Source organism: Anguilla rostrata, chromosome 2 (assembly GCF_018555375.3).
Source record: "Anguilla rostrata isolate EN2019 chromosome 2, ASM1855537v3, whole genome shotgun sequence".
NCBI lineage: Eukaryota > Metazoa > Chordata > Actinopteri > Anguilliformes > Anguillidae > Anguilla > Anguilla rostrata.
This window is the reverse complement of record NC_057934.1, coordinates 50,453,697-50,466,868: the sequence shown is the minus strand read 5'-3', so window position 1 is coordinate 50,466,868 and position 13,172 is coordinate 50,453,697. Positions and strand designations below refer to the sequence as shown.

The 13,172-nt window shown below is 39.3% G+C and overlaps 1 protein-coding gene across 6 annotated transcripts in view; it reads right to left on the bottom strand.

Annotated features, from left to right (window-relative positions):
- arhgap17a (Rho GTPase activating protein 17a) overlaps positions 1-12,952 on the bottom strand; it is a 42,455-nt gene extending 29,503 nt beyond the window's left edge. For 5 of the 6 annotated variants that reach the window (XM_064322838.1, XM_064322843.1, XM_064322840.1 and 2 more), the window contains exon 1: positions 12,332-12,791. In XM_064322838.1, coding sequence (XP_064178908.1) covers positions 12,332-12,384 — 53 coding nt within the window. In that variant the 5' untranslated portion in view covers positions 12,385-12,791. The other variant, XM_064322839.1, reaches the window with a different exon arrangement.
- Positions 12,953-13,172: the final 220 nt, after the last annotated feature.

Here is a 13,172-nt window from a genome sequence, read left to right as displayed (position 1 = left end):
CATATTTCTATTCTGTAACTACTATAGTACATTGCCTCCATCCTGAACTTAAATGTTCTTTTGATCTTCTCATTTAAGATTGAGAGCATATGCAATTTACAATTCCAAGAAACCATTCTGTAAAGGCACATCAAGACCTCAAGGCTCTTGTGGTTACAGGAGCCATTGTCAGTTACGAGCGGCAGAGCCGCTGGGCACTGGCATGAGATGCGTTTGAAGTGTGCAGTGCGCTGCACAGGCCCACATTAGTGCGCTTCCGCTCTGACGTCAGGGCCAAATTTACACGTGTGATCTCGGCAGTTCCCTGGAACTAGCAGCAGCTTTAGCTGCACAGAAGACAGTCACTTCAGGACTTCGGAGTAGGTGGAGCTTGCTCCATTGCTACAATGGCCCCCGGGGGTCCTGACAGAGTGGAACTGCCTAGGGGCTCCGAATCCAGCCCCTGGATGTTACATGGACTAGCGAGCCAGCTGCAGAAAGAACATTTCACAAACTCAGAAAGGCCTTTCCTTCTGAAGGTGCTCGTCATCAAAGCCCCCCATTTTTCACTGCCGCTGCTCACTCTTAAAGGGAGGAAAGATGGCCAATTTATGGACAGGGGTTCCTCTGTAACAGGGTAATGAAAGGACTGACACTCAGTCGCACTAATTTAAGAACAGCTCAGCAGAAAGTAAATGACCAGGACAGGCCCTGGTAACCATGTTAAATGTGCTATTCAGGCAGCACAGCCTTCATGCTTTGACTGGAGGCTTTATTTACTCTACTTCCTTTTATACAGGCTGAAAGACACTAATTGAGGGTCAAGGAAAATCTGTGATTCTGCATTTCAGCATTTAACAATGCAAAGCCACACAACTTGCATTTCTTTCTCCATCAGATTGTGATATGTCATCATAATATAAAACTTTAAAGGAGTACCATGGTGATTTTCACACTTTATCGGTTTTATGTGCTATTTGCACAAGAGGCATTGAAGAAACACAATGAGCAAAGTATTAAATATGTCCGTTCTGTATTTTTGGAGAAATATGCGTTTTAAATTCATCGTCCTATTTTCAACCGGTTGAGAAAGTTGTCATTTTGCTACGTCACGAATACAGTAACCACTCCCATTTCCACGCCCCGTAAAGAAATCTGACAGGAAAACACCGTCCTGCTGTTCAGACAATGCAAATATTTGACTAACGTTAGGTTCACTTAAATTAGAGTGGCTTTAGATTATTTCTGGTTAAATTCATTTAGCTAGCTAGCTAACGTTAGCTAGCTAGGAGGTTCGCTTTCATAAGGCAATGTTATCGAAAACGTTAGCTTGCTAGTTTGCTTTTATGAGGACGTTATAGTTGTGCTTTTATCTTAACTTGGCTAGCTAGATAGCAAAAATTATAATTGGATATAAGTCAACGTCCTTACCTTAGCTATCTATCGATACTTGATATACTACTAAGCTAGCTAGCTTGTGAAAATTCAGTCTCCCAAAAATAGCGCTTATCATGGGGCTAGCTATGGTAACGGGGCACGGTCTGTCAATCATAGCTAACTGACAGTTCTCATTACCACGCCCAGACGGTTCGGGTGAATTTTTATCGTGGGAAATTTAGGCTTAGAAAAATATGTTTTAAAGTACATTGAAATGACTGAAGAATAAAAAAATTATGCACATTTGTTTTGTTGTTGCCTGAAGACAACTGGGAAGTGTCACATTCAACCACCATGGTACTCCTTTAAGCAGTCAAAATGTCAGTCGATGTGTACGACACATACTGCAGTACGACTTTGTTTGTACACGTACAAAATCTAGTCAAAACACACAAGAAAACCATAAGGTTCCTTAAAGGACAATGCTGTTTATTTGAAATAAATGTTACAAATAGGCAGGCTATATAAGCCGTGTCCTTTAACTTGACCCACCCAAACAAATGGAGATGACAATCTTTTGATTAAAAACAATGGGTGACAAATGTGCGTTTAGACGAGCGTTGGACAGATTACCCAACGGTCACAGCACTCAATAGGCGGATCAGTGTCCATGGAAACCTAGTATCAGAGAGGGAGTACACTGTATGTGGAGGCTCTGTTATTGAAAAAGCAGAGCTGGTGCCGACATCTCGGGGCAGCCATTAAGAGACTGAGGAACAGAAAAGGGGCCACTTATGCACTCTGGCAGCTACAATGTTACACTGTTAAGGGAGAACCACGGAAGGGCTCTTTCAAGACTTGGGCTATAACCCCAAACCCCGAGTTACCGAGGGATGGCTGGCTCTCAACTTTGGAAGCACTTTTTGAAGAAAAATAATTCATTACACAAATGTTTTTGCAACAGGCAGTTATTCAGTACATACAAGACATAAATTCTTAAGGACAGCTTCAATGAAGCACAATAGAACATTATTAAAATGAAATCTTCCCAAGATGTTACAGTAGGTTCTTGTACTGTACAGTAAGTACAACGAAAGTCAAATGCACTTGGAATGGCAGAAACCAAGTGTAAACAGTCAGAGAGGAACAGGATTCCTACAGCTTAGCAATGTGAGATATTTAAAAAGTTGTCTAGTATTTGGATTTTGATATGAGCAAGGATCCACATAACTGTATGGCAACCATGTAACAACTTAATATTCAATAATCATAATAATTTATAAATGTACATACTCTTAAATGTTGTAAATGCATACAATAAAGTAACCAAATAGACTCAATAAAGGACAGAGAAGCATGTGTCAACCTGTGCTGCAGCAGAACTATACACTGCGTAAATATCAAATGTATATTGCACTTGGACCAAGTCAATACCTGATACTTAAGCAAACTATTCACAGGGAGCCACAGACAACTTTGTCTGACAGGGATCAATAGGCACCGTTTTGTTTTCTTTGAAAAACACACTTCCACATGTGTACAGCTAAAAACATCTGAAGAATGAATTCAGAAGTTTTTACTGAATTTTATAAAATTACAATATGCTTGTGCCAAAAACATTAAGATATTTCTAGGTACTTCTGGTAAACAAAGTGATATAAAACACAATGCTCAAAAAACACTGAGCGTGTTATATAGCATCCAAAAAATGATGGATGCATTGTGTTTCAGGCCATGTTTCTGTGTGTTTTTAACTGAACTGCAACTTTACTTTATCTGCACTGATGCATTCTATAAGGTATAAATGATCAAACTCTCTCAAATGTTGAGCCACATTTAACAGCAGATAAGGCTACAAGACTAAGGCTAAGACTTCATCCTGAGCCTCTGTAAAAAAAAAAGGTATGCAGTTGAGTAATCATATCGAAACTCAAACTGTCAGAGCCGAGTATGTCGGCAGACTTCCCTTCTGGTGAGGAAATTAGCCACCTGATGAGATTTTGTACATTACAGGCAATGCTAACCTATCAAATTCACTTCCCTTCCAGATTTCTAGTGTTTTCAGAGGCCAAAAACCCAGTGAATCATGTCCAAAATGGGGTATCAAAGGGGTTGTGCATTCTTCATTTAGCTGAATGTAGATCCTTGCTAACAAAGATGCTTTCTCAGGACTCAGTTGAATCACATTCCAGCTGTATCCTCTGCTTTTTACATTAACTAGATCTGCATTGTAAAATGTGGACTCTGCCTTCTGTGAACAAGGGCAAGATGGAAATATGTGAAAGGGGGAGGCACCCATGTTCACATAGTTTAAACTAAGTTTTCACATCTGAAATAAAGCTAGGCTAAACCAAGAATGTAGGCTATAAATAGATCAAATATGTGTAGATCAGATATGCCTACCAAGATCTAAATGACATTTTGAATTTTCACAAGAATGTCCATTGAGCACTTTAAGCCATTACCCTTACCAAATTCGCCTCATCATCTTTTTTTATTCCAAGTTAGTATCTGTTTATGGAGTTTCCGATTTTCTCAGAATCACCCAAGTCATTTTATTATGGTGCTAATGGAGCCAGATTTATAAAGTAATGCAAAAGAGAGAGACAGAGTGCATGTATAGATAATAACTAGGCTCAAAATCTACAGCACAGTAGCTTTATCTGAGCCCTGCAATTCTGATGAGTTTTCCCTAATGCATATTTCCATGTTGCATAAACCAGAATAAGAATAAAATGTGTTAATATCACAATGCACTGAACCCAATTAAAAGTTTTTCAGACCACACATGCTGATATATTTCTGTAGACAGCATAGTTGTGTACAAAGCAACACCAATTAAAATTTCCTCATTGCTGATTTGCACAACATTACAGTGAATCAAAGAAAAGCAAGCCCCCCCCACCCCCACGTACACATATTTACCAAACACAGAAAACCTGTCCAGGACTGTTGTTAAGCCGGCAGTGTTGTAGTAAGAGAGAACTCATCTGGCACTTATAAATATGAGTCACGTGTGTACTACTGATCACAGTGTCAAGAATACAAGCCATATTTCCACGCATTGTCAAGATAGCCGACGCTGTTACTGTATCTGGACACGGAGAACAGCTTCTTCGCTGAGCACCTGGTGCTGTTCATCTGAGAATTTAAGCCTGCTTTCACTCCGCCATCATTTCCATTGTTACCTCCATTTTGTCATACAGCCAACTGTGTCATACAGCCAACTATGTAATTTACATACTCAGGTTCAAGAAATTGGCTACTTGTTTTCAGATTACCTTGCTTTTAAAATTAGAAAACTGGAGCAATTCAAAGACTAGTCTAATTTCACTGTTGTTTTCATAAGGCTGCATTACTAATAAAAAACAGTTGATAATTCACTGAGGAAAAAAAGTTAAATTATCCATTGATACTGGTTTGTCATGAGCTGTTTCCAGAATAAACACTCAGCATTTAATCACTCAGCAAACTAGCTAGTTATTTCAACTGAGCCAACTCAGCCAAGCAATGATGAAGAGCACAGATCTATAAACTAGTCAAATGCTGATGGACCAGTGAATGTAGTTAGGTTCCTCTTTTAATAAAATGCAGCCAACATGACTGTTCGTACACGGGCAACCCAATCACATACATGACGCAAGCAAAGAAACACTCCGACATCTGTGAACACCGTATTTGTGCGGATCCCAAAGCTCAAAAACTTTCTATAACTAATGTGCTGCTTAATATCAAATGGCTCAAATGCTCTAGGCCAGCCATCGTTCTCAAATGTCTTGTAAGCTATCAGTTACAACAGACTAATTATCCAAGCCATGCACAGTCAGGTCACATTTCAGAGCTGCAATAGAAGATAATGACTGCAGGTCACAGGGCAGTATTTTATAATCAGCCATACACAACTGATGCACAGCCTAATGCCTTCCAAGCCAAGAACACTGGAGGACAGATGGAACATCCATTCAGAAATGATTTATACTTTTGAAAGTAAGTCTTCCGCTGTGTGCATTTCCAACTTTCACATATGTAAGCAACACTTACCCTCAGGGGCCACTTTATTAGGTACACCTATCTAGTACCGTGCAGGATCTACTTTTGTCTCCAGAACAGCCTGAATTCTTTGCAAGGTGTTGGAAGCAATTCTGAGGGATTTTGTCCCAAGCTGACTCGATAGCATCACGCAGTTCCTGCTGATTTTTCGGCCACACATTCATACAGCAAACCTCCGATTTCACCTCATCCCAAAGGTTTGGATTGAGATCTGAGGAGTGTGCAGGCCATTGGAGTAAACTGAAGTCATGGCTGTGTTCGTGGAACCAACTTCAAATGATGCATGCTTTTTGACACATTGTTACATTATCCTGTTTGGAAGTACCAATTTGAAGGGTTGACTGTGGCCATAAAGGGATGCACGTGGTCAGAAACAATGCTTAGGTATGCTGTGGCATTCAAATGATGCTCAAATTTTTTTTTGTTTTTAGCTATTTCCCCCGTCAACAGATTCCAGTTTATCACAATGAAAATGCGGTTCAAAATGAAAATGCATATGCGCAACAGAAAATCACTTTACCGTAGCATAGAATTTTAGGTTTTCAAGAGAATTATCCGTCGCTCTCCAATTGTAATTTTGTCCATGAAATGCGACTTTATATCACAATATATCCATCCAGGAAATATCTGTTGCTGTTGATAGCTTGGATGGCACATCTGGTTATGGTGTTCACCAGACTGCGGTGATGTTTTAATTACATTCAGCATTCTCTTTCCCCTAAAGATTGCTTTACATTACATGCAATTTAAAGCCGAGTTCAGACCAAAGCTTTGCAACGCGATGAACTGCAACTGACAACTCTTTCCAAAACTCATGGTCAGCAACATTAAAAAAACTGACCCATTCATATCAAAGCAATGAGAGGAGACATTGCTTAAGGTTACCACAGCAATGAATCCATGCACTTCCTTGTTTACAGTTACTTCTTAGTTGGTTGCAGTACTCAAGTTGCAGTACTCGTCTGGCAAATATCTAGGTCAATGCTGTCTAGCAAAAATGGACGAAAGTAGTACCGAGTGAGACGCCTGCTGTCGCAGCAGAACTGCTAATAAAAACAAGGCTGTGTAAGAGCCGAACATTCAGTCCTTGGAGGCGGCCATGGGAGTTTCAGTGGCTGGCACACGGATCACACGCAGTTGTGCAAGCACATAGTTTACCAGTTTCTTAATTTCACCCATCTTTCTCAGAGCAGTACGCGCACCGATAAGTGAGTGTCACTGTTAATTTGGGAGACTACTGTAGAAGGCGGGCTCTTTAAATAATATTAACTCACCCCCCCCCCAACACTTCCACACCACCTACTAATACAAAATTTCTATGGGAAACAATGGCCAGTGAGTTCAGTACAGATTGCAGACTAATGTTACAGGACTACTCCTGCCAAAACTTGGATGCACAATTAACAAATGGTACTCCGATATCTACCTTAATAGCTACATTCTAAATTGCTGCTGCAAGTTACCCAGTCGTGTTGAATTTTTCAGATTGCAAAAAAGACGGAATTGAGGCAAATTCAATCATCTGCATGGATGGAGCTCTCCTAAGTAACCTCAATAATAAACCATTTCAGAGCAGCAACATTCTTCAATCTGACTTCCCCTCCCTTCTCATCTCACTCTCAGAGCCCAGAGCAAAAATAAAGATCATCGATCATAGCATATTTATAGAATCAATCATGAGCCAGGGAGATCTTTTCTGTCAGCAGAATTACCATTTTGCTCAAACAAATGCTAATGTCTGCTGTATGAAATGTGTCACTGTCACCAAACCATTCCACAACTGCACAAGTTGTGGAAAGAAAGGCAAAGAATGCAATGTCACTTAATTTTTCTCCAGTTCTTACTCTGGATACCATCAGTGACCAGTGTATGAACTTACAGGCACTGCCATTTTGCATGGCCCTCTCCTAAGCTATGTGCCTATCAGGCGTGTGCCATGCATCACAAACCTCCTGGCTGACACATAGCACAAAGCATTCCCACGGGCTTTCAACTTTTGAACTGAGGAAGACAAATGCCATCTGTGGACTCACAGTATTGAGCCTGTTTCTAAAAGCTATGAACAGATGTAACCACTCATTTCATATTTATGGGTATTTTTCTGTCTAAAGAAATAACGACCTTGCTAACAGAAGTGGCAGTGGCTTCATATTTGCCAAGGGCTTAAGCAGAAATCTTTCCTGGCTCGTTTCGCACTGTACAAAACACACCACCTTCTTTGTATCTTTTTTAAGCAACCTATCAGCTTATTTGGCATGTGACCTTGAGATTCTTTTTAGGGCATCTTAGTTTCTGATAAACAGGTTATGAGTGGAAGACAGCATTCCCTTAAAATGACACTGTGGTCAATCTCACTGTTACTAATAATGTAACTTTAATAAACGCTTCCTTAATTTCTGCCATAGCTTACATTGTTTCTAAATGTAATTACCATTCCAGTATTTCATTTGAGTGCTATACTAAACTGACCAACTTCTCCTTTCACCCCAACAAATACATGCCACCAGAGGAATAGGCACCTTGAGACATTGTAACACTGTTACCACGACAATATAAGTAAAAGGCCCACAACAGGTAGCAAGTGCCCATTTCTCATTAATAACTAGACAAAAGCTGTTTTTTTATAACAGAAGTATTTGGCCTCCAACAGCCCCCAATTGCACAAATCTGTCATCAACTCTTGTCGGACTAAAGTTCGGAAATCCAACACCATAATTGGTTAAGCTACATATTATACATGATATTTGAAAACAATATCAGCTAGTTCTAACAGTTTTATGCATGGACCCCACACCGTCTACTTTTCACAGTGCAAGAGCTTCCATTGGCAGACGATGGCTGTGTGGGATCTCTTGCCCAGCAGTGTACCGTGTTGCTGTGCAAATTAACTTTGAACCAATGACAGCAGAGTTTGAGTGGTTTAGTATTCCTCCAACACATCACTACGAAATTACAGGTTCTTGCACTGTTCCCGCTTTGTGTGTGATGGCTGGTGCCTTCTGAGACTTCCCTTCAGTAGCAGTACAATCACAGGAACCCACTCCAGCCCTTGTCCTGAACCCCTGGGCCCAACCGGCCCTCGTCTCTCAACTCTGTGCAGTTAGTTCTGCGTTTTACACCACTGCCTGTGATTTGCCATTAAATACATTCAGGGAACGATGAATACTCCAGCACGCCTTCCAAGAACATCATAGTTAAAGAAACATTTAACTTGCAAACCATTTAAATAGGCTAACTTCTACATAACAAAATAAGGGATGTTAGGAAGCCATTTTCTCCTTTTGCATTTATTTGCCAATTGAATCATTACACCTTGGGCCACAGAAAATGGAGACCAAAATGTAACTATGATTCAGAACATAAATGAGGGGGGTACTGCCCACTTCTCCTGAGAAGCAGCAGCCTATGGTTTCATTTCTTTTTTCTCTAAAAAACACCAATTCAGATGATTCAGAGCTGAAATGTTGGTTCTTATTTACAAACGAACATAGTAACTTTCAAAATCTGTGTTTTACAAGAGTCTGAAATGGCTAATGCTTAGGCTACTTGTTCTGATGTAGTTAAATGAGCCTAACAATACATACTAATTCATCTGAAAGGTTAAAGATTTTTTTAAGACGCCTCACATTGCAGTGTGAACAGCACTACCTGAACATTACTAACACTTTAGTTAAAGCAAAGCAAGTCCCCACTACAGCCTAGAAAATTGCAAAACATACTGTGAGTCTCTAACAAAATGGATCATTTTGTGTTTTTGGCAAATAATCTCTAAAAGTATTGTGCCAATGCACAATACCACACAGAAATAACTTAAATTACTTTTTCATGACAATATAGCCTACTTTGTCATTCTTACAGAATGAGAATACTGTGGTCAGTATAAAATAAGGGTTTCATCGTTAGGTTAAATGGACAGTTTTAACTGTCAATACATAACCTACACTCTTTAAGTTATGATGTGAATAATATAGCTATTTATTTACTTCAGGTTATAGTCACACTTAAAAAATGATAATATTCACAGTCTAATTGCCTATAGTAAATAAGGGCCAACTAAGCCTGATTTCCGTTATGTCAGTGTCGGTCAATGACTCATGTAAACATTACCTTTAACGTCACGGAACGTTACCTTTCTTTGCCTTTAAGCCCTTCTTGCACCCCCCGAGGCCATAACATGCAGCTGAATATTCTATACCTAAATCCTATTCATGGCACTACAATAATTATGCAAAATTGTCCTATATTGCAGTATAATAAAAACACCATTATGTTTTGGAATACAATATTCGAATGTAAATTTGTATGCCAGTTCACAGCCCTACCTGTTATGATCTCAAGGTGAGAACAATTTAAACATCAAGCTACTTCATACTGGTCAGAATGCCCGAGGTCTAGGTTTCTACCAAGAAGGCTCTTGCTGTAAATTCCCTATAAAAGCAGTGCCATCAGCTGTAGATTTATTCCAACATACTCTTTCCAAAGAGAAAATTTGCCTCAGTGTGCTGCCCATTGTGGAGCACAGGTTTACAATCTGAGGCTTGAGACTAGGCTGTATCAGCCTGCTATCAACAACAGCAGTAGAAGTTAATCAGCAAATCTCCAAATTACCAAAGATTACATACAACTAGGCTGCATGTAACCGTAATATCATTCTGTACAGCATGGGAAGGTGTTCTTGTGTGTAATCACTGTGGTCATTTTGTTCAAAAGCAATTTAAAAGGCTCCCTTAATCCCACACAATTTGATTTGTATACACTACAAGCCTAAGGCCTTGAAAACAGGAAGCTTTGTACAGTGGCAATACAGCAAGTGAGGAAATGTTCCACACAGACTGGAATAGGTTGGAATAGTATCCGCAACACAACTACACTACATCACAATGTCCAACACATCATTCACATTCATTCTACTGGCATTTGTTTTTGTACTCTTATCTACATTTAAATATAAATGTGAATTTCTAAGTTGTTCCTGTTGTACACTGAAGGCACAGAAGACCTGAATGATAAGTAAGCCCAATTAACTTGTGATATTCACACAGACATCATAAGGCAGTACCTCAATATTAATATCCTTTTTACAACAAGAGTACAATTAGTACAAGAGAAAGCCATTTACATTAGTTTGAAGTCATTTTTCGCCATTTATTCAACTAGAGAAAGCAGATAATTTCAGGGATTAGGGTGAATCACAAAACCTTTATACAAGCCCCCAAATTGTTCTACAAAAATAATACAGGCTGAAAGTTGAATACAACATGAAAGTTTCACATTACATAAATCTATTAGTACCGCCTTTTATTTTTGTTCAACAGCAAAATATGACACCATTAACCTACAGTGACTTCTATCCGGAGTAACCAACCCATGAAATTCTCCGGCAATTCAACAAGCTTCAAAATGAGTTTGTGCTTTGTAATATTTTTTCATATGAAAATGTTCCAGCAACTAGCCTATACATTAACAGACCAGAATAGCAACTGCATTTGCATTTCCATACTCAAAACAGTATGCATGAAAGATGAAATTGAATTACTTTGCTTCTTCTTGTGGATCATTTTCTTGTCTGACAGTTCTAATCAGACAATCTGCCACGGCCCTGTCATCCATCTGTAAACCTGGCTCAATCTCATATTTGGACTTATATGTTCACAATTCTGGTACTATCTAGCCACCATATTTAACATATTTGCCAATGGCCCCAAAAGTTTAAGAGTTTGGTTTTCAGGTTTCAAGTTGGAAAATTGTGTATAAACCTTTTAAGGTTTGACACTTTAAGAACAAAAATATCCAAATAAAATCAGACAGTAAAAACGAAAGCCTCGCCCACTTTTGAAGGTCAGTCATTTTCACTGCTCATGAAAAAGGGGGAATATTTTTATTTAAAAATAAAATAAAATTGCCCCATTGACAGGCACTCGTCCAGCTGGAATTTATCAATTTGGTGCTTAGTGATTTCTAGAGGTTTTGGAGATGGCTGAAAGAATACAATCATGTCTGGATCCCCCTTCCCCCTTTTTTAACATCCACGATTAGTAAACTTATCTCAGGTCATACGAACAGTGCGGCCCGATATATTTAAAGTATCTAGTTAGAAAGGGCAATTAGCTATCCAGTTTCCAAGTTGACAATGCACTTAAAGTAGCCAAGAAGTTAGAACGAGGCCAGCTATTCTTGTTCTGGAATAGTCCGGCAATTGTGTTTTGTGACAAAATGCGTTTTCAAAAGACAAAAAGATTGATTAACCACCATTGGCCAACAATCCATTTCACTGCGCAGTTGCACTCCCGTTAGCTAGCAACCATCCAGGAAAGTCGGCGTATTTCAACCATTAACGCGTAACCATTCAAGCAATTTCCCACGGGCCGTGCAAAAACAGCTGTCAAATCAGTCGCTTTAGCAGACTGGCAAACCAAGGCTATTACCCACACCACTGCTTTGACAAACAAATAAATGTTGCAGTAAAAGGATGCACACACAAGTAGCGGAGCGATAAACTAGCTAACGTTACATTAGATACCCCGCTAACTTTTTCAGGACAACAGTTACTTTGATTGTAAGCAAGTTGACAAATTAGCTTAGTTACTTAGTCTAAGCATAACGCATATAATCTAACACTAAGTTTGTGAATAACATAGCCAGCTAGTTTACGTTACTAGTAAAAAACTGATTTAGATTTAACTGTTATTTGGACATCGACTCCTTAAAATCTAAGTCGAACTGCATCATCTCGAAACAAATCCCGGATAGACGAAACTGCTTGGTCACTAGCAAACGCCCGAAAAGATATTTCCAAGCTGCCTAGAGAATCAAACAGCTAACGTTATCTCGAAACTGTTTTTTTTTTTTTTTTTTTTAAATCAGGGCAGTCTACTAGGACTACATAAAACCGCAAGCAAACTCATATGAAAATATTAATACTTGCCTCCCAACCGTTTGGTTGGCCAGTTGTTTCATCCGATTAAACTGTTTCTTCATTTTCACTTCTTATCCTATGTCCTCCTTGTTTTTGCAAGTTTTAAGTGTCTCCAGCGATACCCTTCATCAGACGAGAATCAAACATTTGATCATTGTAGCAAATGTTAGCTAGCTGGCTAACCCATAGGTCGAGCGATTCCACAGGTAAATCAAGTTAACCAGTAGTTCTGTTAGAATCTGACTTGCTCCCCATAAAACAGTTAGTCTATTATCTTAAATTATGCAACGAGGCGATACTTTTACTCTCAAAATGGAATCAACCTGAGGTGGTCGTACACTTTTTTTTAAAGCTAACTAGCTAACTTTCGAAAAGTAGATTGGCAAGCTAGCTAGCTAACTTTCGAAAAGCTGACTGGCATGCTAGCTAGCTAACTTGCTACTCCATTTCAGCTCCGCACGGTTTTGCCACACACCTTTAGCTCTCGAAGCAGAGCTGATAGCTAGCGGTTTAGAGAGGCAGGAAGTACACGTAGCATCTACTTCCCTGCACTGAAAAGCTGGCATACGATAGTTTGTGAAACAGTTGCATTAATGCAGTATTAATGAGGACTGATGAATATTCAATAGGATACTGAGCCGGGTTGGCACTGGTATTTATTATTATTGTATGCCACCAATGCCAGTATTTGTTCCTAAGTTGGTAAAATCTGCAGACTATGTATCCGTTATTGGCCGTTAGATAGCGATGTATTTGCGAGGCCTGTTTCGGATCCGTTATAATCGTCATAAGACTCCTTTTTCATGGAAAACCGAGTGAGGATTTATTGCATATCAGTCAAATCCATTTT